At 40.2% G+C, this 27,155-nt stretch overlaps 1 protein-coding gene across 2 annotated transcripts in view; it reads right to left on the reverse strand.

The window, feature by feature from the left end:
- The window catches only part of LOC139634289 (oxysterol-binding protein-related protein 10), a 70,377-nt gene extending 43,725 nt beyond the window's left edge, over nucleotides 1–26,652 (reverse strand). The window contains exons 1-4 of one of the 2 annotated variants that reach the window (XM_071500651.1): nucleotides 26,065–26,652; nucleotides 14,401–14,576; nucleotides 5,058–5,137; nucleotides 940–1,008 (exon numbers count right to left, since the gene is read on the reverse strand). In XM_071500651.1, the coding sequence (XP_071356752.1) occupies nucleotides 940–1,008; nucleotides 5,058–5,137; nucleotides 14,401–14,576; nucleotides 26,065–26,345 (606 nt within the window). In that variant the 5' untranslated portion in view covers nucleotides 26,346–26,652. Of the gene's footprint in view, nucleotides 1–939; nucleotides 1,009–5,057; nucleotides 5,138–6,654; nucleotides 6,907–14,400; nucleotides 14,577–26,064 lie in introns of those variants that run through there. The other variant, XM_071500652.1, reaches the window with a different exon arrangement.
- Between the last annotated feature and the right edge of the window lie 503 nt (nucleotides 26,653–27,155).

Genomic DNA, 27,155 nt, shown 5'->3' on the forward strand with positions numbered 1-27,155 from the left:
ACATTTCTGAGGTTACAGTTTGTTATTTTGTCCCACCCTCGATCTATCCACAGGTTATGTATTGTACTAATATATACACACATATATGCTGAAAAAACTAGCAAATTAACATGCTCATATTTGTTCCTGCACCACATCAACTTCAAAATAAAAGCTCACCCTAGCAAAGTTTGGAAAATGTATTAACTGCACCCGTTATTGATCAACAGTATGAGTCAGTGCCCACTTTCATTCAGTTTCTTATAAAAAAAGACTCACAGTAAAAAAAATGAACCTGGGCCCTTTTTTATAATAAATACGTCCTGCTACACCTTTTCTGCCAAAGCAGTCTGAGATCAGAGATGTAGCCTCCACTGCTGGCTGCCTCATCACCAGAGTAGCCGCGATAATGATCTGAGAGGCAGACAGTGCAGCTCAGGGAAGGATTAGACCACAGCAGTGGGTATAGTAATAACAGCTGCTGCTGTGGAAATGCTCCACAGTCACCGAACAGGAACAAAACGCCCGCTCAGCTCCACAGGGCAGAGGGGGAAAAAGAGAGAGAGAGCAAGAGACCGTCTTCCTCCTTCCACTTTTACTTGCTTATCCAATTTTCTCTCATCTTTTGATTGCTTTTCTCATCATGGCTGAGCAGAGTAATTGGACTTTCCCGTTGCTCCAGCTGTGCAGCAGTTTGAAGTGGTGAAGAGCTACATGTTGAATGAGCCGGCAATGAGGCAGCATAATGAGGCTGTAGTATTTAATTGTTTAAAAAAGACACATGAAAGAGTGTTTTTGGGAAGAGCCGTCGGCATGAGACAGAAAATGTACATTAGAGGACAGACAGTGGATTCCTTTTCAGTTCTGTTCTCTGAAGGTGAAACTATCTTTGTAAAACTAAACTAGAGAGAAACTCAGGTGCTCAGGGACACGTGTGGTTGTGTGTGCACGGAGACTCACCAGCACCTCCTGGCTTCCTCCTGCTCTTTCCACACTCAGGTGTTCATCTGAGCCCTTCAGCTTCCTCACCTGAAATCAAACACATATACAGCCAAATTAAAATCATACACCTGAATAATTTCAAGAAGAAATAACTGAATGGCTTGATGAGTATGAAAATGATGTGAATCATATGCTTTAGCCTTCACAGTCCCCAGATCCCCACCCAGTTAAACACCTCTCTACCTCTCTACCTCCATCATCAAAATACTAAATGAGGGAATTTCTTTTGGAGGAGTGGAGTTCATCTATTTAGCAGATTTACAGACTTGCAGAATCTACGCCAAGGCACATTGAAGCTGTTGTGGTGGCTCGTGTTCAGTCCAACACCTTACTACAACACCTTATCTTACTCCTTTGCCTTTAATTTGTTACCTCTTTGTTCAAATACTCATACACTGTACAGTACAGGACTCAGGTAAGTGCTTTACATTATTTTATAACCTAATGCAAACAAATCTTAGTTATTAGTCTCATTTTCAATGTAGATACACAAGCTATAATTGAAAGTATTATCAGGAAAACAATAACGTTTCTGTTTTGTAGAGTCTATGAACAATCCCATGCCTACCACTCAACTTAAAATTCCTTCAGCCCTGGACAGCTTTGCTACACAGTCGGAATTTCAGCTGACTAGTGAGCAAATACAACCACTAGTTGACACAGTGGCCAATGGTCAACCACTCATTGAGACATCACTAGTTATGTACCAGTTAATATTCACAACCAAATACACAATTGCGATGCAAATACTCACAACACAACATAGGTGCTTCCAGGAGGCCCTATGAAGTGATGAACCTGGCTGGGACACAGTCGATAAATGATTTGCGACATTTGAGGGTAAAAGCATTGAACAACAAGTGCGCATGGATGTTCATGCAAGTGTGTCCTAGGCAGGTTCATCACTTTTAAGTTACTTATTCCGATAGTAACAGGAAAGTCAGGGAGAGAGAGAGGATGACATGTAGTGAAGAGTAAGGATCGGACTCAAACCTGTGCCCGCTGCCATTAGGACTACGCCTAGAGGACACTCTAGTAGGCGCCCGCTCATCACTTGTGTCCACTGGAAACACTTCTGTTGTGAGTATTTGCAGTGTGTTTGTGTGTTTGGTTATGCTGTGAATATATGCAACTGATGAAGATGTTTTCTGAATTTGCATGTGTTCTCTGAGTTACGGTGCGTTGAGCTCTCAGGGCCACCGTCCAGTATAACAAAACTTCTAAGTATGAGCTTTACAACAGAGTTTAATCAACACCTCTCTGACAGGGTGAATAAAAAAACAAACTTTATAAGCCTCATCGAACCAGGATTTATGACAGGTCAGCTCTTCTGAACTATCTTCGATTGCACAGATGCTCATAATAAACTGGTAACTTGTGGCTTCAAAATACACAGGTCACCAAATGAACCTCAGAGGATAGAAACTCAGCTCAAAACATAATTACAAGCATCCCAGTATCATCAGCTTCATAGTATTCATAGCTGCAGCAAAGACCAATGAAAAAAATAAACTGTCTCCACAGCTTCCATGTACAAAATCAACTTTAATAGCAAAAGTTTGGCAAAGAAATAATAAAGTTTGGATTATTTCTCTCCTTCATGCGCTGCTGATTTTCACATTGTCACGATCTGCAGTGGAGCTCCAGGAGGAGTTCTATAACAAGCCTCATTCTCTACTGGATCAGGCGAATGGGGATATACCCCACAGAGATACAGTCAGTGCGCGCACACACACACACACACACACACACACACACACACACACACACACACACACACACACACACACAAAGTCTAATCCCTTGAAGCCCACGCTAAACCTCAAAAAAAGCACATGCCCAAATATTAATCCATGAAACCCATAACAAAAAAAAGTGGTTGTGGATAAAGGTACAGTAGTTATATTACGCCCAACACGGTAATCTTCCAGAAATTAGCCCACAGAGATATGAAGAGGACAGTGATGCCAAGAACATTTAGCTACACACTCATCCTCAAATAAAGCAGCAGGAGCCTGCCACCCTATGTCCTTAAATTGCGAAGTCATCTGTCAGTGGAAGTACTGAAAATATTCTCAAATTAGACGGGCAAGTGAAGCTTCACATGACATGTGGAAACTCAGCTTTTCCCCTCATGTCAAAGAGGCACAGTGTTTGCAAAGGCTGTCAATCCTTGATCCTTATAGCTTTACATTTTGTCCCTTGTTTTTTCATTTTATATGCACCATTACTCACTTTTTTGTATCCTTTTTAACACTATATATCATCGTTTTTACATTTTAAGTGTTGCTATTTGCTTATCTCTTTTTTGGTGTGTGTATTTTTTTTTTTTTTTCTAATTTCTTCTTTCTGTATCATATTTTTCTACTTTGTTTGATTTTTGTTTCTTTTTTGAGTGGGACGTACACATCGAGGTCTGCAGAGACATGCCATTTATTTGGATGATGTTTATTAATATCTGTGACTGTGAATTTGCTCTGTTTGTGTTCATATGGACAAAAATAAAAGGGAGCCAGAAATGAAAGAAACCTCTGAATAGCACATGAAAGAAAAATGATGCGGTGTATTGAGACCAAAATCCCCAGTGAGTTGACACAGTACTGTTGCTTTCATGTTAGAATATTTGAAAAAAAAAAAAAAAGCTTTGGTCATCTGTTTCAGTTCTTTCATCTTCCCCAAAATACCAATTGGTAAATGCACACCCTAATATTAGCTTTCTGAAATTCAAGATACAGGAGCCCTACACATTTCTTCCACTATATCACAAATTTCCATGATAAAACAACACGATTTTAAAGTTTACAAGTACAGGAAGCTGCTGCAAGACTTCATCGAGAAAACAGCTAATTTTAGTGGGTCAGGATGATGAAACAGGACAGGAGGATTTAAAGACTAAAGTCATCTAAATTAATCTTGCCACAGCTCTAAGTATATCACATCAACTTTCCTAAATCCTCACTAAGTTTGTATAGGTTCTAAACTGCGCTAAATTCTTAACTATGGTAATTTTGTAAAGTTATTTATTAAATTGTACCATTAAAACTTAAGAAATCTACGTAAAGACTTGAGTAATGTGTAATTTGTTAACTAGAAAACATTTGAAACACTGTCAAAAGAAATCAACTAACAGAAAGTCACTATAGCTTCACAAGCTAACATTGTGTTTTAGGGGCTAAAATATGTTTAACTTAGCTGCCACTCATTTGTAAATGTACTTGGTACTAGTTTTATTAATTTAATTCATATATACATACATTGATAGAATAAGTAACAAGTATTTGTTCATGAACAAATATGTGTTTTTCATAGTATTCGCATTGTTTAGAGTGAGAGAGAAATATCAGATTACGCTAACCTTAGTTAGGATAGTTAGTCGAATGTTATTAACAACATTTGGTAGCTTTGTGAAAGGTAATTCAAAAGTTAGTTATTGTCTGGTTGTTACTGAGAGTAAATGTTTAGCAACAACTAATCTCCACATAACAACAAGTTTGTGTGGAGCATAAATCTCCAGTTAGTAAACCTGTAACCTTCTAAATAAGCTAAGTTCATTCACGAAGGGGTGGTCAAAGTGTCAGTTCAAGTCTTCATAGAAAAAACAGGTCATTTTAGAGGGCCAAAAAGAAGACAGCCAGGAAAGCACACCGGTACCATCAAATAAATCTTTTCACAACTCTGGTGGAGTAAATGGTTAAATGAGACTCGTGGGAGATTGTGCCATTTAAAATGAAATAAAAAAAAAAAAAAAAAAAAGAAATCTGTCACCTTCACACTAACTAAAAGCAGAACGGAAAGAGTGCCAGGACCTTTCGGGACAGAACTGAGGGTTTTCACCTGGTAGAGTTTCACTGTTTAACTCATAAACCTGACCTGAGTTTACTGCAATTAGGAACTGACACAGTCACATTTATAAACAGACACACAAGAGGACAGGAATCTCTAGGGAAATGTCAAGGCTTTCCGCTCACTTCTCTTCCTGAGCAACATGCGCCAAGAGCTTCAGCCGAGGTCATGTTTACAACGCTTTTACCGTGTGTTTGTGTGTGTGCCTGTGTGTCTGTGTGTGTGTGTCTTACCTTGGCACTGCTGTCAGAGTGACGTCTGGCACATGCTTGGAGCTGACTGATCCAAAACTGCTGCTCTTTGGCATCAGCCGCTGCAAAGACACACACAACAAAAATACATTAATAAAATTACATCAATTAACTTCCTGTACACACAAGACACTGTGAATCACCAATAAATCCCAACATGAGTCCGCAGTTAGGTCAATATGCAGTTATTGGAAAGTCATCAGCCATAAAGTGTCTCCTCATCCACTGATGGTTGCCATACAATTTCTATCACTGTAATGTAAACAGCAGCTATAGGAAGACTTTGGTGATCACAAGGTGATTTTAAAATTGTAGCCTTGCTGTAAGCAGATAATTAAACAAACTAACAGTTTCAGTGTTAAATTAATCGAGGGAAACTTCCACAGTGCAATAAAGTGAAGAGAGCAAATGCTGAATTTCTGCAGTTTTATACTTTTTATTTTTTTACTTTATTATCATCACTCTCTAAGCAACACATGAATGAATAATAAATTTAGTGTACTTTATCCCCACCAGAACTCTATTATAGTGTGGATATGGCTTTAACAGACACATTTGACCTAAACTGAACAGTTAAATTATTACATCTGAAAAGTCCATGAAATTAAGAAATTTCCTTCTGGTGTCTGGTCCAAATTCACTAAGTAGGGAAGGAGGTTTGGCTTTGAAGAGACTTGCACTCATGAGCTCAGTATTTCTAAAATCCTGGATACAGCCTTGGTCTGGACAAATAATATCAGGTTTTTGTAGCACTAAATACAAAATTCAAATCTGCTGCAACCCCCTGTAAATCTCTTTAGCTGCAGTATCATAACAACAGATTAAACCGGTCTGAACCATCACAGCAAAAAGTGTTTTGACCCCAAACATGGTCTAAGAGGAAAAGTGGCATGATATGAGGCTGAAACTCAAAAATAACACGAGCACACAAACCCATATATAGAGATATATATATATACAGTGTTTAGGGCAGCAGGTGCGTGACTGGGGTTTTCTAGTGCGGTTTTACTTCTGCCTCTCTAGTCTGTTGGTTAGATAGAGTTACCAAGAGTTAAATGATTAGATTGATAGCACCCTCGTTTCTGTCAGGTCAACAACAAACTAAAGCTCACCAGTTCACAATCTGTTCAGATGTTTGTTTAATCTGTACAAAACCTGAAGTATAAATATGACAAATTAGCTCTGAGCTAACTAACTGCTGGCCGTTATATTAGCTTCATACAAATGTGAGTGGCATCAACTTCCTTGTCCAACTCTAAGGAAGCACATGGATGAAATTATTTGCCAAAATATTACATTACATTCGTCTGGTAGACACTTTTGTCCAAAGCTAATCATACTAAGTACAAACAGTTCCTTTAAAAGAAAACTGTAGAGTTGATAAAACGAGCAGGGAACCAGCATGCTCCTTACAGGGCAGGTTTTCAGCCCAGGTGTTTTTGCCTAAATCTAATAATCTAATAATTTAAAGAAAATTGCTCTTGTTTGGACCATCAGTTTGGCATGAGTGAGGACGACCTGCTGGGTGCCAGTGATCTCATTTGCTGCCAAATGATTGTACAGCTTGTCGACAGTCTACCTGACCACTTGATCCTTGTTGCCTTCTGAATGATGTCCTGAGGGCTGCTATCACACCTGACCCTCTTCATTTCCTCCTCCCACGCAAAATTGAACATTCAGTATTCAAGATACAGCAGTAATTCATTCAGCCAATTCACAAGTGACACAGGACGCAGCTTGATACTCTCTGTTTGCTTGTGGTTTTCCCCTTGGCACAGAGACCTGCTATCTGAACACAAATAGCCAGCTGAAGCCCAGACTTGATGACTAACACAGCGAGCTGCAGGCCCCCAGTCGAAGGAGATGCTGACTGTCTGCTTGTGCTGTGACCCGCTGCAGGTCAAATGGTAAAATAATATCCTTCTGATCCCATTTCACTGACTAATTATTAGCTAGAACAATGTCTTTGACAGGCCTGAGTTTAGGCTGTAGGTGAATCCTAACTGGAGCACCAACAGCATACAAGAATATCACTCAAAAATCAATCAAATTGTCTGTAAAAATCGATCAAACTCACCTAAAACACACCAAGACTCAGACCCCTCTCAGTGACAAAAAGAGAGTAGGTATGTGGCAGGTAATCAGTGCACCTGAGCAGAGCCTTGTTTAAGGGTGCGCTTGATTTTGTTACACCATGATTAGTGGTAAGGTGACTACTAAAGTCCTGGATCGAATGGCATCAGAAAGTCACCCCATATTTCTTTTTGCTCACTTTACATGACGTTCATATTTCATTCTTGAAACTGTGGCACCAGATTTTAAACACTTACGTGATAAATCACCATGACAATTCCTTAACAACAGCCTTAGCCGTGTATAGTTTCATTCAGTTAAATGCACACATTTGCTGCAACTATTGATCATGTTGATAAGCAGCCAAACTACAATAAATAAACCCTAATTTTTAAACCATTTGCATGCACCTGTTCCTTTCACCTTACACAGTATCTTTGCCTCATAACTCCCCCTTTACGCCTCCCCTGCAACTCTCCCACACCTTCCTTACAGTCTGACTCTCTGAAATATAGATGAACATTTGTGGGTATAAACTGGTCTAATGGTACAACAAGTGACCTCATTTATACACCTTTTTAGGGGACTTCTTATTAAAAAGATTTGATTTGACTTTATTTTGAAAGATAGCCAGTTGATTTGTCTTACTCAGACTTCTGAAGCTTCATGTTAGCTTTGGCTGAACTTCATTTCTGCACAGAATAGGAAACAGGAGGAACAACTACAGTTTTGTTTTAAAATAGACCTGAAAAAAATCGGAACCAGCCCTTTAACTTTGGCGTCCACTGCGATCAGTCATTAGTAATAGTTGTTGTGAAGTCTGTGCAGATGCAGGCTTCATCAGAGGTTGCATCAAGGGCTGATGGCAGCACTTTGTGGAGCACAAAAACAGGAGCAACACACCCTGAGCCCTGAATGTGCACATTAGACCCGAGACACAAGACAACAACCTAACACTCATTTACAGGTTTACCAAACACCTCTAGCTTCATGCTGATCTAAACTACTGCATTAACATTGTGTGGAAGACCCAGATATTTCTGCTTAGAAACAAAATATTTTAACTCTTGGGTTTGAAAGCCAAATGAAACACACCTATGCATGCACCTGTGCATGACGATACTAAAGCCTAACTCATTATTCTGTAACTGATCTGTATCTTTTCTGTATCTTTTCTATTGAAATGTTGCTTATTTTCACAAACCTCTCAATTACGCAGCATAATGAAAAGGTAAAAGTGACGAAGTTATATCAAAAATAGGAATTCACCCAGTTCATTTTCTCTCCCGACACAATTCCAATACCTCAACTCTTTACAATCTGTTTATTCACTGTGTGGAACTCATTGGGGTGATTTTAATGTAACCATGGATTGTTGATGAACTAAAACCTGAGCTGGCAGCACGTTATGACTGAATTCATGCATGTGGGATTGATGCATCCCTGACAACATACAGTTTCTAGTAATTTCTCTTATTATTAGAAAGGGGACACCAGGGAACACAGTCGAGTAAAGGCCATTTCAAAGCAGGTATGCAGCCACGTGTACGTGTGGAAGTCTGATACAACCTCTGTCTCTACTTAATTTCAGTTTCCTCTGAGACTGCTAAAAGGTGTGCAACGTCATTCTGAAGACTGAAGAACCTCACGTGTCAGATAACCCCATTCCTCTGAAGCATGCTGAACCCTTCCACTAAATTAAATTCCACTCTGGCTGTCAGACATTTTTCATTTCAGTCTTTTAAAGGATTTTTCTCCTGATTTCCCAAATTTTAATCCACAGAAAAGCTTTAAATATGAAGATGAATGCAGCACTCTCCTTATTAGTGACTGGCTAATGAGGATGGATCGCTTCTTTAGATTTGTAAGGAATTGCATAACCAAAGCGAAACTTTTAAATCCTGGGAGATTTTTTTTTTTTTTTATGAAACATGTAAAGTGTTTCTTTTTTTTTTGACATGCTGATGGAGGATATTTCAGCATGCAGAGTATTCAATTTGCACTTGTCAATCACTCCCACTGCCGATATCTACCTGAACACCTACAAGGGTCCTCTTTGAGAAAAGAGGCAACTCTGAGAAAATGAGACAAAACTCTTGACAAGTGCGGCGTTCGAGATGTGCTCTCCCACCGGGAGTGGCAGCTCGGCCCTGCGGGGATAACGGAGTATTCACACAGAAACACCTGTACCAAGCTGTCTTTGTGCAAAAAATACCCACTAACAACCTTCCCATTTTCTTCTTGTTGTCATCTACAGAAATCACTCACTCAAAAAGGAACCACTTACCCTGAGAGTGAGAGAGCATCTAAATCTGATATTTTCTCTGTGATGTGCACAAGCCTAGCTGTGATTAAAGATAATTAGTTGTCTGCATTGAGCAGAGCAGCCTCCTTGTGTGGCTATGCTAATATGCACCTGTTTGTATGGTGACGCAAGAGATATACACACTACTTCACCAAGAGCAGGACGTGCTGTTCTCATTCAGGGAGGATACTATGATACTGATGAAAAATTCAAAGCTGGTTTTGTGTCACAAGGTGACGTGCTGACACTTTTATTCGTTCGATGAATGCACCGGGCTCGCACTGGAAACCGAGGGGGAATAAACGATGAAATGAGAAGCTGGTCCGTCTGCCCATTTAAAATGAGTGACAACAGACACCCCGTCCTGGTCTGTGCGTCTTATTCAAATGGCAATATCTATCCCAGAGAGACGGCTGAACGACATCCGAACATTACTGATGAGAGAGAGGGAGAGAAACCTCCTTCCCAGTCAATCATAGCACCACCATCACTGTCTAATTACACCCTTTTTAATTACAGCACCATGAAAGATGTTATTGGTTATGATAATGGTAAGTCTGAGGATTAATGCTTGGAAGGGCAGTTAGATTTGATTAAAGTGCTGATAGATATTATGAGCGGGGCACTTTAAACGTATAGGTCATGAAAATGAACAGGCTGACAGCGAGCAGAGGTTGGAAGAGTCGCACAGCAATTACAAGAACCACACAATAAAGTTTGTTCCCTGTGATTATTCTTACAAAGGCAGTAGCACTGTTACAATTTGTTGTAATTTCAGGTTTAACTTTAATTGCCTTTGAATAGCTTTTATTCACTCATGCTCAAACTGCTGCACCTCAACCAGCAGTTCATTTTTATCTTTAATACAGTACAGTAAAGAGGACCTGAATGTCATCTTTAATAGGAATAGGTGTTACTTTACTTTAGGTACATGAAAAGCCCAACTCAAAATATAGTTTGACATTTTGGGAAATACGCTTATTCACTTTCATGCCGAGTTAAAATGAGAATAATAATACTTTTTTCATTGCTGTATGTTACATATAAAGCCACCACCAGCAGCCGATTAGCTTAGCCAAGCATTAAGACGGAATCAGAACAACCACCCAACTTTGTAAAACCACTACTTATGTTTCAGATTTTCTATTGATTAAAAAAATAGATATTATATATTATTTTATAACACTTAGAGGTGTTAGTAGGCTGATTTGTTACCTTTAGAAAAAGCCAGGTGTATCCCACTACTTCGGACGTTTATGCTAAGCTAAGCTAATAGTCTCCTAGCTCTACCTTATATTCAACATACAAATGTGGGAATGGTGCCAGTTTTCTTCATCTTAATCTAACTCTTGGCAAGGAAGAAGTGCATCAAAACTATTCCATTAAATACAGTAAGAAGACGTTTTGACGTCTATAGCTTGCTGTAAAATTTATGTCCCACTCCATATAAACTCTAACCATATAATAACTGATGTGTGTCTGCCAGCAGACAAGCAAGACAATAAACCACCAACTGCTCACACAATGAAAATGTAGCTCTGGATAATCACATCAGCCAAAAATGTCAAGTCCACAGTTAACAGGGGTCATCGCAGGAAACCATACAATTACTGACAATACTTTGGCAGATTTGTATTGACGGGTTTATAATAATCAATCATGACGACAGATTTCTGCATCAAAACACCGGTTAAGTATTGTGTTTTCGTTATTCTGATGCACAATTAAGATTGTGTCAGGCATCTTAATCAGCTCTGCTGAACACAGCTTGACCCTTTCACTGGCAGACTGTCTCACTGAAACATCGTATGATAAATGGCTTAATTTCCCATCCGAGCATTCAGACATGATTAAATTCTCGCTGCTCTTAACCTTTGCCCGGCAGCAAAACACAAGCCCTGCAGTCTCCCTACATCTGATAAAGCATACTCCTGTTATAATCCTCTGCTTTAGCTAATTACACTGTGCTCCTTTGGTTTAAAGCCAGAAAAACCCTCAGGCTACTTAACAGCTGTGTTAGATGTCACATATAAGCCCCTTGATGGATCAAATATATAGCAACAGTTGATTTCAACTCTTAATATATATATATATATATATATATATATATATAAATTTACATCATGTAGCAGATGATGAATTATGATTCAAATGCTTTCCATAATCACGTTAGTATAAATAATACACATACATCGCTGTATTATGATGGAATAAGCCATCCAGTCACCAATCACATGCAGTTCCCTTGAGATACCCAATAATGTTTGATCAGTACTGTAGTTATGTTATTATGTTACACAAATATTTCACAAAAAAATTCAAACTACCATTTCCAATTTCAATGGGGAACCTTTAAACTAAATAAATAATGCTCTGTTTCTATCCTTACTACAAACAGCATTGTCTTTCACTGCATTATCTTTGGTGGTTTTGATCTTTGATCAGCCAGATGATTTTTTTTAACCTGACAATGCAAAGGAGTTCAGTTACTTTTCCAGCAGACACTTGTGTCACACAAGTGTCTGCTGGCTTCCCAACAAGCTGCATTTAGCCCCAACTACCTCTGCCAAGAAAGTAGGAGCAGCTTCAATGTCTTGAAAATCTGGGGTGAAAAAGCCAGTGGACCACTTGTGCTGCTTGTTTTGAGTACGAGGTGTAACTGACAGAGACTTGGATGAGCATTCGAACATTACGATCATCTGGATTTTGGCAGTTGGACAGCTGGAGGACTCGATTCAGTGGTCTTTTAGTGCATGAATTAAACTGGAACTGCAAAAGTGAGGGGGGCATGTCTATACCCTCGCGTCACAGTAGTCTCTGCATTAGCTACAGATTCTGTGTATCCAGTATCTTCTTAGGCCAGTTAGCGACAAAGAAACTTGTTCAAAACCTTCTTGTGAAAAGGCATCAACCTGAGAACAAAGATGACATTTAAAGCTTTGGACACATACCCTCTGTGAGATAATGCCCAGCTCACAAGCTCAGCCTGAGAAACTGGAAAATGACTCCTGACTGAACTTTAAAGCCACTCTTTCCCCCCTTCAATGTTGGCTTTTCAGGGGTTCCCATGGTAACCAGATCTGAGCGTACCAGCTAATCTTAATCACAGACTGCTGAGGACTCACATGTGAGCCACCTTATCCCTGCTGTTTAAGCAAATTGAAGTTTCTGAGTAACAATGTTGCTACTCCACTGTAAGTATTTTCACATTGGGAATACCTAAACAGCTGATTTTTTTTTTTGTTGTTAGGGTAGTTGTGGGTCTTGGCACCAGCTAAACCTCCAAACAGGCTTGGGGTATGTTTGACTGAGCCATATCCAAAAATTCTCTTATCGCTCTACAACTTTCTTGATGTTTTCTGAATCTTACTGAGGTGTTGGAAATGGAAATATACCTCTGTCTGTGAGCTCCTCAGCACATCTCCTCCTGCTCTGTGGGATCGTTGTTTCCTCTCAGCTAAATACACATGGATCACTGAGTTATTCAGGGAATATAGGCCAAGTTATTCTGATACCCCCCCCCTCAAGACTTTAAGGGGACGTTCCAGTGGCTCAAGTGGAGCAACAGTAAAAAGGAGTCTCTCTTGCATCAGTGGATACAGGTCACTGAAAGCACAGGCCCTCAGCACAGTGACCAGCTGCAGGCTCTTTGTCTGGCACTGGGTCTTAAAGAGATATTTTACATTTGGTGCAGATTTTCTCATAGTTTGGCTTTGGAAAGCTGAATGTGCTCAGGTATACAGCGCTGTTCTAAAACTGTATGTGTGGGGTTTTTCAAATGCCTTGGATAGTAAATATTCAGAAAAATCGAAGAATTTAATTACATGCTGCATTAAACACACAGTAAACACCTAACAATAGGTCTTAAATTTGTATTGAAGCGTTGGCTGCCATGAATTTTCAGATCCCTATGTGGAGTCTTTTTAACATGTGCAGTAGTTTTTATTTTGCCTCTTGAAAGTATTTATGCACTATTTTCTTTTTTTTTTTAACTTTTTTATTATTTTTAGTAAGTTTGCACTATCCTGGAATGACAAGACTATGTTTTGTTCTACACAAGTATTAATGACCATAAAGCTGAAGTTAATTGAATGCTCATTAATTGTTTAAATGATTTAATTTCAAAAGCCAAAGTCAAAGTTTTCAAATTGCTTATTTTGTCTGAGGCTAAGATATTTAATTTACAGTGATATGAAACAGACAAAAACAGTAAATCCTCACAATTAAGAGATTGGAAGCAGCAAATATTTGTCATTTTGCTTGATTAATGACTTAATGTTCATTCATTTTCTCAGCTAATCAGTTAATTATCAAATATCCGGCACAAATTGCAGTGATGTTCAATGTAAATTTTTAAGATAAAATGATGGAAAGTGATATCAATCATTCTGTTCATACAAAAGAAAAAGTTTGATTATGAAGGCAACATCTGAAAGCCATAGATCTCATCTGGCTTTTTAGCTGCTTAATGCTCCACTAGGTTCACCAGCTGGTCGATAACTTTGACTTTCTGTTGTTTGATGCAGCACAAAGTGTGAAATGTTCCTGTAAGACGAGGACAGCTGCAGAATCACTAATGATTCTGTGTGGTTTCACCACTATGGGAGAACCCTTTCATATTAAACACATTCATTTAATCTATTGTTCATATACAAATATTGATTAGAGCAGCTTTCAAAGTAAAACACTGCAGCTTTAATTCTGTCAAGTGCTTTTCATAACCAGCTGTCTCCCAACACATTCACAAACACTGGACAGAAAAAATTCATTCATAACACCACAGCATGTGCACTGCACTCCACAAATGGCTCCAACATAACACACACACACACACACACACACACACACACACACACACACACACACACACACACACACACACACACACACACTCAGTGTTTGTACTTTGCCATATATGGGCAACCTGAGGCCAGCATGAGGTCATACCTCTGAGTTTGTACAGCTCTCCATTGACAGAGTTTACAATGAACATGTGCGGAGCCTCGTCGCTCAGGGTTACAGAGGCACCAATCAGGGGCAGGGACCCACGGGGCTTCTGGCTTTTCCCCTGCTCGTTGACAAAGTACTGCAGCTGTCCCAACTCTGGATCTAACACAAAGTACCTGCATGAAAGACAAACAGACACAGAGAGAGAGGGACGTTACAAAAGTAATGAACCATAGAGAAAGAAGAGGGAGAGGGAAATAGAAGAGGCCCCGTTAATACTGTCATCATTTTTGTTTTATGCTTTCATTATCATCTTCTTTTTATTTTCCTGTTGCACAAACTTTTCAGGGTGTGGGAGAGCGAAGAGGAGGAACACGAGGAGGAGGAGGAGGAGGAGGAGGGCTATGAATGAGTGTGAGATGAAGCCAAAGAGAGCTGCCATAAAAACACACGACGCCTTTAAGATTTCTCACCTCCCATCCAACGAAGCCTGCAGGACATTATTTACCACAGCTCTGTTCACGCAAGATTTGTTAAAAATACTCCTCTGTGCACATTAATGTCTGCTTCCACCAGCATCAAGCTGGCATGCTCAATTCCAAATTACTCAAGGTGGCGATTAGCGTGGTCATCTCTAGCAGAACGCACAGCTCGCGGCGTGGAAATTAAACCCCACATTTTCCCCTTTGTGATTAATGAATCACATTCAATCACTGCATAATTGAATCTCTGCCTCGCTCATTGCTGGCTGGAACATTCAAAGCCTGCCAGACACATAACCTAACACACACACACACAGGGAGGGAGAGAGAGAGAGAGAGAGAGAGAGAGAGAGAGAGAGAGAGAGAGAGAGAGAGAGAGAGAGAGAGAGAGAGAGAGAGAGAGAGAGGCAGAGGCATTTCATTTCCTGTGACCAATAAGGATTCTGTATGACATTCAAGAAACTGGCCTGTCTGCTCCGCTTAACACTTTGTTCTGGTTCTGCAGTTCAACACAGACCAGAGTGGCACCGGGCGGCTTTGGCTAACCTTTCACTGTTTGTGTGCTGTGGCCTGAGGTAACAGCAGTTGTCTTTGTTCATGTCTTCTGGTTCAGCACACAGCCCTGCACCGACCCTCTTTCCCACAAGAGTCACCATTTTGACAATCAATGCTCTCTTTCCATCCATTATACAGAAGCTACAGTATTGATCAGGCCTCTATGAGAGCACACACACAGCTGATGCTTCTTCCCGTCGCCACATCACAGTTGTAGTGATAATTGAAGAGACTCCGAGGTGTCACCTGTCCACCCCCGTATCTCTCAGGTGCAATTTTTTAATAGATGTCTCACAGATTTCAAACGTTGTCTCACACACACGTCCACTTCTGCTTATTCACCCGTCTCAACGGGCTCGCTGTGTGTCTGTAGAAACGTGTGTTATGTCCTACAGATTCATGGTGACGACCCCGCCTCTGCTCTTGGTGCTCCATGCTCTTGTCTTTGTTTTTTTAGCTTTTACCATCCAACACTTAACATTTTATCATTTACGCCACACCTCGTAACATTTTTTACTTTTCTTTATGTTTTTGTTAGGTTTAAATAATGAATGTTTTTCTTTGCTTTAACTATATTTTCCTATTTTCCTATTTCCTATTTTTACAGTTTCCTAAAGCTCAAAGGGATGTCTTCTGGAGCAGCTAATAATTGTTTTTATTATCAATTAATCAGCCGATCATTTCTTTATTTCACCATGTTGGTCCAGACTGGAATATCTTCACATCTACTGGATGGACTGTAATGAAACTTTAACCCCGACCCCGTCTGAATAGATGAAGCTCAATCTTTTTGGTGGTCTCTGACTTCTCCTCTAGTGCCACCATGAGATTTATATTAGAGTTTTGAGGGAAATGTCCCCACAACTACTGGATGGATTATCACGACACATGTTCCCCTACAGGAGGGCTTCTAATAGTCTGGCTGTAGAGTCTTGTGTTTGATTAATCATTTAATCTACAAAACTGAAAAATGCCAATCACAAGTCCCCAGAGCCCACAGTGACATTGCCCATTTTGTCTGACCAACACTGCAAAACACAAAACGTTTAAGCATTTTTGCTAAAGCAGATTATTTGAAAATTGCTGTTTGATGTACTATCTGTTAATCTACTGACTGCTTTAGCACTACAGTATCAAACATTTGTTAGCTATGATATCAAATGAAATCAGGGATGGCTTCAGTCTTCGTCAAATATGCAAAGGATAAGACATTACTGTAGGCGTTTTCCCATGAACCCTCTAGAGTTCCCTGGAGAGGATGCAGTGAATACTGCTGTCTGAAAATTGATCCCCACTCTCGGTCTTGCCCCCTTCAATCAGGAGAGCTGGTGATTTATGTTGACCACAGCCAACCAGGGAACAATCTGCCTGCGTCAGTTTTTATCCAGCCCTATCTTTTTCCCTCTCATACACACATACTGAACCGTGTATGAAGTCTTATCTCGTGTTCAGTCAGCAGAGTGGAGGCTTTTACCGTTGACCCCTCCAGGCATTTCGCCTTTGCAGCTAAACCACAATGCAGACCTTTAGCATGATTGATGGCGCTTGGATAACAAACCAGTGCTGACATTACCTGATCTGCGAGGCCGCAGACTCTCTGGGCTCAGGGTGAACTTTTAATGTTTGGGAGCATGAGGCTGCAGCAAAGTGGGAAAAATGAAACATAATGATGGACTGATGGAACAACAACATTTGGCAGCAGCATCACTGCTCCTGTTACACCACTTAAAAACATTCACCCTCGCTGAAGTTCTCACCGAGAACAGTAAATTTGACATCAGTTCCAGTGAAGCTGTTTCAAGATGTCAAGTGAAACTGAAGATAATGAACTTAGTCAACATATTCAAATCTACATTTTTTATAGACAACAAACTAGCTAATATCACAATTGTGTGCTATAATACAAAACCATCCAAAGAACCATCACAAGGAAATGGAGGAGAGAATCAGGCCAGGACCTTCACCTTGCAAGGTGCTGTGTTGCCCAATGACATACATGTAAGTGCACATTCTTGGTGGATTGTTTTGTGATGCAAGCACCATATTTCTACTGTTCACGAGGAAAGATAAAAATTATTGCCGCTGTGATCATTCTGGGGATTTTTGGGGTTTTTTGTGACATATGAAAAACCTTCAGACTCAAGACTGTGTTACTCTAATTGGACTTACTGGCTCCTGTTTCATGTATCGCTGGTACCTAAGGCAACACGCCCTCGCCAACGCAGTTCTTTGAAAAGGTTTTATCACAGGGCTGTTTTCAGTCTGGGCTATATAGGTATTTTTTGTACCATTTTCCAGTTAAATTGCTAAATAGACTTGATGGCAGACTGCAGATATCACTGATTTGTTGTTTGGGTTTGTATTGATTTTAGGTAGTGGAGCATATCATGATTTTACACCCTTAACTGACTTAAAATAGAATTACAAGGTGCATTTCAAACCCTATCTGTTCACAAACATGTAAATACAGTTTCTAACTATAGATAAAATGATAAAATGAAATCTATATTCAGTGGCTTTTCTGATTTTTCATCAAAAACCATCCTTGGTTTACAGCTCTGAAAAATAATCACTCATCCACTCGAGAGCAGCCATCTGTAACAACAAAGAGCTTTCTAATACATACTCTGCTGATGTCATTCAAATCAACCACAACAATAATAACACTGTAAAAAGAGCTTAGTCAAGGACATTTGTCAACATCAACAGAAACACTGTCATTTCCTGATGACATTAACATTAATGCTGCAGGAAACAGTTCGTCAGCAGAATTTGTATCTCGTCACTGCTCTTTCAGCAGTTCACTCTCAAAAATGCCCAGAGGAACATCAGAGCAGGAGAAAAGTGGTAAATCACACCGGTTATTGGAAGGAGATGTGACTGATACTTGTTTGGTAATAAAATGTGTGTAAAAGGTGATATGTCAGCCAACATACAATAACAGGGATATCTTAAAGCTGATTTTTAACCACCACAGGGGAAAAAACACCAAAACAAACTTACAGGCACACAGGTCTGAGGTGTCACCTAGCTGACATGTGTTTAGCAGATAGTGCATCATGGTTAACCTGTTAGACATGTTTCTGGCCATCTGACAAATGTATGTTTGGTCTCCACCAACTCCTGAGAAGAGTTTGGGTCTTAGGCCTGGTATATATCCATTAACTTGGACTCTCTGCCATGTTGTGTTGAGTTTATGGACACTAGAAACTGCTACTAATTTTTTTTTACGTACACTGTGTTATTTCTCTGTAGATTTGGCACAAGCGATCCTTTCTTACAGAATTATCTGATTCAATGTAGAGGAATTTACTGGTCCAAAATATTGCAGACTAATGAAAAACTTAAACCTAACTAGAGACCCGATCCAACAGGGGAACCTGAGCACAGTGATACCAAACCCGCACAGGCCAAGAGTAATCAGACCTATTCCAAAATGCAGTCGACCCAAACAGACCCTAACAGAGGGAGAGCACAGACATTGGCAGCATCATGATGTTTCAACAATAATATAATATCATATAATATATATATATATATATATATATATATATATATATATATATATATATATATATATATATATATATATATATATATATATATGCTATATCCAAGGACCAAATGTAATGTCATAAAAACTGATTTCAAAAAGACTTGCACCTCCTTCACTAATAGTAAAACATTCTGTAGTCAACTAGACTACATATAGTCAATAAGTCAATACCTGGAATCAAAATCCAAAAAGTGTGTGATTTGGTAGCACAAAGCTTTTACATACTGAAACTGACTGGATTCATTTGGAGAGACGTACTGTCAAATGGCAGTAAAACAAGACTCTACTCAACCCGATTAGACAGAGTATAACCTGACCCCGTCCAACTCAGGTACTGGGCCAGGTGTCTGTTCTTCAGAAGCGAGTGGACCCATGAAGACCTGGAATTCAATGTTGAAATATAGCTAAGGCAGGATCACAGCTTAGCTTTGATCAGTGTGCTGCAAAAAACAAATCAGCCTGAGAAGTAACTCCTGACCTTAGAAACAGTCTCAAAGTCCATGCACTTAATTGGTTGTTATGGAGCTTTCAGTCATATCACACTACGGTTGAACATTAGCAGTCCCACTACAAATGCAATCTGCTGATGAAGACTTGGGATATGATCAAAAGCTCCAGAGCAAATTAGTTTGTGAACCTGATCTAAGATCACTTTCTTTAACTTCTACAAAAACCTTTCTTTTGCAGCTGCCAGCAAAAACAAATTAACATGAAGCCAAGCTGACACCCTGAGTTTTCCCTCTCTTCTCTGCCATGGAGACACCCACCAGAGCCGCATTACCCAGACTCACAGCTTTGATCAGAGGAGCATAGCAGTGCTACTTTCCACTGAGCACATCTGCAAAGAAATGATTCATCCCTCACAATGTACTCCCCAGCCTGCTGACCGCTTAGGAAGACATAAATTTAGAACCTGCACGTAGAAAACCTCACGTCGTACAGGGAGATATCTGAAGAGGAGACTGAGAGAGCTCGTTTGATATTCTGTCATCTGCACACAAATGCTAACAGTCATCAGGTTAAGTGGGAGAAAACCAGATTAAAAACTAACAACAGAGCAACAAACAAAGTGCACCATCATCACCCTGGACACCAGCTTTCAGCCGCCATCCATGACCAAAAATCTCTGCTCTTCTTCACCAACAAAAACAACAAATGTGCCATTTTTTATCACACACTAAGGATGACCTGCTGATGGCATTTACACACACGCACACACACACACGCGCACACACACACACACACACAGCATGTCTTGCTGTAATGTACTATATTGTTTTATCTTGTCTGTGTTTTATCTTGTTCATGTTTCTGAATGTTTTTTGCTTTGTAAAGCATCAATGGGTGTCTTGAAAGGCTCTTATAAATAAAATGTATTATTATTATTGTTGTTATTATTATTATTATTACACAGCATTTTCCAGGTGAGTCATGCATTAATCTTGTCAGACACACAACCATAATTATACCAGTAATAAAAGATCATGTGAGTGGGTGTGTGAGTGAATGTGTGTGCACAACCTAATTGTTTGGTCTGGCAGCCTGATGTGTAATGTAGAGTCATTGTTTCAGAAACAGACAACTCGAGAGTGTGTGTGTCTGTGTATGTGCTCATATACTTGTATCTTTGTTTTCTTTTATATCCACAATCCATTACAATACGGTATAAACTACAATCATTTACATTCATCCACAACACGTGAGGGCCTTTATGTCCCACCACAGTATCAGTGACACACTACAGAGCTGCGAGCTAAATATTCCCCTCATTTGCATAAAAGTAAACATTTTCAACTTTGCCCACATCCTTTTCTTTGTGTTGCTGGTCAGTCCTGTTTCACCTAACGTCCCTGCATTCAAGATATTCACTTTCAGATTTCAGATCTATTCAGATTCAGCAATCTGGGGCATTTACAATAGAAAGATAAAAGCCAGAGCAGCTGGGGCATCCCGGTGGCCTGGTGGTTAGCACACACGACACAAAACCACAATGTCCATGGTTTGACTTACAGCCGGGGGATCTTTGTTGAATGTCATCTGTCTCCCCACATTTCCTCTCCATGCTGCTGCTACTGCTGCCAAATAAAGGCAAAAATACCCCCCAAAAAAATCTTAAAAATCTGAATGATCAAAATTAAAGCTAAATCTATCCTGACTCTAATATCAAGCTCCAAAAGTGCTGGATCCTACATTTCCCATAACGCGGCTCAAAAGCAGCTTTCACTGGACCCTGTCTGTGTTCTAAACGTCCACGCCTCCACACGGTCTTCCTGTTACAATTTTTGAAGACTTTATTCGTATCATCCTCATGAACACGTGTTCACAATGTACATATGTGTGCGTTTACAGAAACAAAAAACGGCTACCTAGCACATTTTCACACAACCAGCACCTACACAACATAACAGCACTTCACTTCACACTGACACATGGCCACCCACACAGAGAGGCAGAATTAGCTCCACTCAGGTCCGCTGCCCACCACGACGCCACCTGCCAAACACACACAATGTGTTCCTCCACGTGACAAATGCTGGAACGTGACCGACAACTGTAATTACTCCAACACCGTCATCCAACAGACACGGCCTCTCCTCCTTCAAATGTGTTTGTGTTTAAAAGCTGGAGGCACTTAGAGATATTAAGTGTATGCAAATGTTGAACACAACCTGGGAAAGGATGGCCTCTCCAGATTTTTCTCTTCTTCCTCTAATGGGTTTATAAAAAGCTTGACTGATATAGGTAATTTTGAACTAACCGAAGGCTGTTCAGTATTTTTTTGTTTTTTTTGTCCACCCTGAGTAAAATAAACCTAATATATCCTCATTATGGTATCCCATGTGGCAGCACTCATGACCTCAGGGACTCATGTAAAACTGGATTATAGTGTCTTTTCTCACTTTAAAAAGAACAATATGTGAGCAATTGTAAAAAAAACCACAAACCAAGTTCTAAAACCACAGGCCTGAAATCTGCTTTCATTACTAAACTACATCATAGGTACTACATCTTATGATGGTGATTATATAACTCATGATGATTCTGCTGTTGTTTTCATTAGGCCTGTCCATTATGCCGTCTTTCTGTTGTTTATTTTAGCTGGAAATAGTTTCAGCATTGACCATATGGAGCACATTATGTTAATATTTAATAATCTCTATTAACTTTTGTGAATGTATGAATAGTTTTGTTAATGTTTGACAGACTTATAGGTTTTATTGTTGGGAGGTGGCTCTGTGAGGTTTTGAGCAAGGCAAGGTCGCTGTCTCTGACTACAGCCAAAAAAAATAATAATAATAATAAAACAACAATCACAAAACACACAAGACCAATTTCTTTGTATTTAAAGAACAATGAATCCTAACAAACATTTCTGGAGGAAAACTAGTTCTTGAAGATTTTGTTCAGCGAGTGACATAATGGCTTTGTACAACATAATAACATGACTGCAGGAATCATCTTAATTCACTAACATACTGTAGGGTGAACCAATCATAATTTCAGATACACATAAACAACACTGCCCTGATACCTACCTACTGTATGTGGAACAACCGGCGTCAAGCAAAATATGAGATTCAAAAGAAAAATAAATCAAATTGAATGCCATAAATTTGCATTGAAATGATACCAGGATTGCACTGTCATCGTGTTCTGCTATTTTGAGAGATGAAAATGGTTTCCTGATGAGATAATAAGAATCGTGGTTATAATTAGTAACCTTAACAATCACAGTTCTTACTAGTTGCTGTAGTAGTAGATTGGTACTGTAGTAAATCAGGGTTTATGCACTCACAAGAGGCATTTCATCTGACTGAAAAGCTTTTCAGTTTCAGGCCACATTTTCAGGATGTTTTAGTGAGTGCTCACTATCTGTGTCTACACATTTACTCAGGCTCGAGGCCATGGCTCCGGCTGAGGTCAATGAACTGAAAGGAATCTCTCCTTGAAAGCTAGACCTTTGCCTTTAGGCACTTTGACATTGAAACGGAACAGGTACCGTCACAAAGAATAAAGCAGGCCTGCTCGAAACACCCTGGGCACTATATCTGTTTACGTACAGTACATGCTGCATGTGTGTTCAAGTGTTTGTGTGAGCAGAGACGACAGATAACAAGCCCACGAGAACGTCACACACAATTTATTTTTCCTTTGGTCAATACCACTTCACTTTTTCCTCTTTGAAATGATCGTGTGCGTCTTTGTTACCAAGGTATTCCTGTGGGTGCGTATCAAGATACGGTTCAGTGCATCATCTGCCTGTCAGTTTAATAGGAGAGCAGGGAGCAGCCGCTCGTTCTCTCCACCTCCGCCTCCCTACCCCAACTCTCTCACATACACTGGCTTCCAGCCCAGATCATATATACACCACAGCCTCAGCTTGCTTCTTCTCTGCAGCACCGCTACACAGAGGCACTATACAGCATTTATTTTTCTGTGTATACGGGTTAAAAAAAAAGAACTAATTCCATTTCTTAATCACACCACAGCTGCAGAGGAGAATTCCTGCATAATTCATGTTAACTGTACAGGAGTTTGGTGGTAAACAGGAAATTCACATGAAAAGGTTTTCTATTCCTCTATAAAACCCCAAACCACAGCCAGATGTTTCATATGTGACTCACAACAACAACAAGGAGAGTAACATTTTTAAATTAAAAACTCACTCACAGCTTCTCATAAAACCCTCTCAGTATTCAGTTTGTCAGTGTCTTGAGATGAGTAAATCAGATAGGGCATGGAGCGAACCCATAAATGCCACATGAGATACAGTCGCACAATAATGCACCACTGTGATCTCAATAGTTGCCGCCGAGATATTCTGTACTTCATTATGAGAGCGGCTGCAGTGCTTCACGAGCAACAGAATATCAGACAACCACAGTTGATATCTCTTCGAAAAACGATAAAATAAACCAATAAGGCATATCAGCGAACGCATCAACCTGCATCAGGCAGCACACAGTGGAGAGTGAACGTGCATAAATGTCCTATAGGCTGAGTTACCATTTTATTGGGTACACCTGTACAATCCAATGCAACAGCCCTACAATAAGTTCAGTTCTTGTGAATCTTCAAACTGAATCTGCAACAATTAGCCAATAAATGGGCAGCTATTTTCAGAATCAATTCATCATTTCAATAGTTTTTTGTGCAAAAATGCTAAACACTCTAGTCCCAGCTCCTCACTGATGAAACTTTGCTGCTTTTCTTTGTTCTTATCTGAAACTCAACTGAACATCAGTCTTTTCAGGTTTTAATAGACATTTTCCAACATTTCATTAATGCATTGAAAAAATAATCAGGAGATTAGTCAATAATGAAAATAATTGTTAGTCCAACTCTACTTACAACAATTACTTTGTGCTGACAATTTGTGAGACAGTTGATTCAGAGTTATAGGAGTTATAGGAGTTTTGACATTGTAGTATTGTCAGTGTTGTCAGCGTTGTAGTGTTTTGTATTTTTGAAGCTGGTACTGAGACTGATACCAGCAATAATATATCAAATGATAATTATTCATTAGCATAAATATAGAACATGAACAAACATTTTTTTATAATGACCGTTTACACTGGCTATAGCTTATATTTTTATAATAATAATATATCAAATGACACACATGAAGTGAAGGGGGGCGCTTGTAGCGATGAACCTGCAGAGAATTATCACCTAAATCTGCTGCTCCCCTCGACTGCAGAGCTTTGAAGTGAGTTTCAGCTCATTGTTCAGCTGTCGGCTACAACTTCACTGTTTGCTTGACTCTCTTTACTCTCAGAGTCATTTTCAGCCGCAGCAGGCAGCTGTTTTCTGGGAAAAAGCTCTTAAAAAAACCAACTGTAGATATTTCCCTCTGGAGCTGGTAGAGACCAAAACAGACTTAAGGGAGGACCAGTTACATTTATCATATGTACGAATGTTTCTACGTAACTGCTGGATGAAATAAGACACTGTTTTCTAACAGTTTTGCCATATTTAAAAGGACATGTGTCAATGTTGTGTCCTCAACTTGTTTGCGCTGCCCCCAAGTGGCTAGGAAAATCAGCTGTTGCGGATTTAAATTTGGATGTTAAAAAAAGTGAGCAGCATTTTAGAGCTGCAATGATAAGTCGATGAATCTATTAGCAGAGCGACAGAAAACTTATCTGCAACTATTTTGATCAAAACCGACCATCTGCTGTTTCCTGCTGCTAAAATGAGAGGATGTGATGCTTGTTTGTGTCATCTGTGATTGTATAGCTGCTGATTATTTTTGCGTTTTAGACTGCTGGTAGAATAAAACAAGCAATTTGAATACATCACCATCAGAGAAGATTGTTCACAATTTTGACATTTCATAGGTAAAATGATTCATTTATTAATGCAAGAAAGTAATCATCAGATTAATCAATAATGAAGATGACAGTAGTTGCAGCCCTTTACTGGGCTGCATAATACTGAAATGTGTGTCTAATGTTTTGACTATTGCTATTACATGAGGAGGCATAATATTAGAAAATGCAGCTTACGATTACTTTGCATTACTTACATTATCTGTTATTTTCTTGGTCAATTTTGGAACTTCCCAAACAGTTCAAAGGCCAAAGATACTCAGATTACTGTTAGAGATGACAAAGAGAAACTGCTTGATTCACACTGGAGAAGTCAGAACCAGTTAAATGTTGGTACTTACACTGAAAGAGTGAGTTAAGCAAACTGCAAATTGAAATTGCTCCTGTTTCAGTTGTAAATACAAGCATGGGTCAGTGCGTCTCAGCTGAGTGAATTCACTTTCCAAAGGCTTGATTCAACGCAGGCATCTCTGTAAATGCTGTTAACTGGATCGGCAGATATTAACAGTCGGTAAAGTAGTTCATTAGCAGGCCTACAAGCCTGTGTGAGAGGTTTGGATTTAAACTCCCCCACCCCTCCTCCTCCCCCTCGCAGTGACGTGGTGGCAAAAGTGCAACGTGGACGGGGCAAATAACAACACGAAGCCACGGACCTGAGGCGACAGTGAATCATGTCTGAACCCCCCCTCACCCCCCACCCCCCTCGTCTTCCTGCCTGCAACTCCATCCATGTGCTTACCTGTTCTGCCAGCCTTGGATCAGGTTGGTGTATTTGCTCAGCACTCCTTCCAGCTGCCTCCTGCGCGCCTGCTGCTGCTGCTGCTGCTGCAAATTCATGCTGCTCCCCAGCACAGCTCCCCGGCCGCCTCCTGCTCCGGCCGGGCCGCCCAGGGAGCCGGAGCCGGGGCTGTGCGACCCGCTCCGGCCGCCGGGCTTCCACGCCGATGCGTTCCCGCGGTCTGTGGAGGAAGAGTTGGTTTTGTTGGTCCCGGGATGCGGACTGCAGAGCGTCTTGTCCATCCTGGCGACGGGACGGCGGAGAGCAGGAGGAGGAGGAAAGAGAGGGGAGGAGGAGGGGACAGGGATGGACCAGAAGCGGCAGCGGCAGCAGCAGCAGTGAAGGTTTCAGAAGAGCATAAGTGTGAAACAGGGCGATGTATGTCTGCGGAACTAAAGCAGAGGCAGCGGATGTGCATTGACTGCGCTGCGCCGGTGCTGTGAGCGTCCCTCGGTGCGTGGGAAAGCTGACATAGTCCTCGGTGGTGTCTGCGTCCCGCTCCCCCCTCTGCACTGCGCGGCTGTGAGGCACTCCGGGTCTCCTCCAGCCTTTTCCTGGTAGGAAGGCAGAGCAGCGCACAGACACTCCCACTCCACTCTCTGGACCTGCCCCCGGATATTACAGTGCTGTCCTATTATATACATCATCATACCAAAAAAAAAAAAAAAGTCATCTGAAGTAATAAATAAGTAAAAATACTGCAAATGCCAGCAGGAAATGCCTCAGACGATGTATGTATGAGCCTGATACACATTCATCTTTACCATGTTTTAGAAGAGAAATGGCTGCTGCAAAACATAGCATGTACATTTATGTGATGATATATGGATTAAACCAAAATTACATACACTGATGAATATAAATACTGGGAACTGTATTGTATCTTAAAAGCAAATATCTCTAAGTGCCCAGCTGAACTCTTTTTTTAAATCACTTGTTCTTGGATGGTTTGACAAATCTGAAAGAAGAAAAAGCGAATATGTGCAATGTGCTCTCTGAGTCATATAGAAAATGAGTTATATTTTGTTTGATTTCGTTCCGTTTACTCGGAA

This window comes from Trachinotus anak, unplaced genomic scaffold, assembly GCF_046630095.1.
Source record: "Trachinotus anak isolate AG129_WGS33_773 ecotype Australia unplaced genomic scaffold, CSIRO_AGI_Tana_v1 ptg000016l, whole genome shotgun sequence".
In the NCBI taxonomy this organism is placed as follows: Eukaryota; Metazoa; Chordata; class Actinopteri; order Carangiformes; family Carangidae; genus Trachinotus; species Trachinotus anak.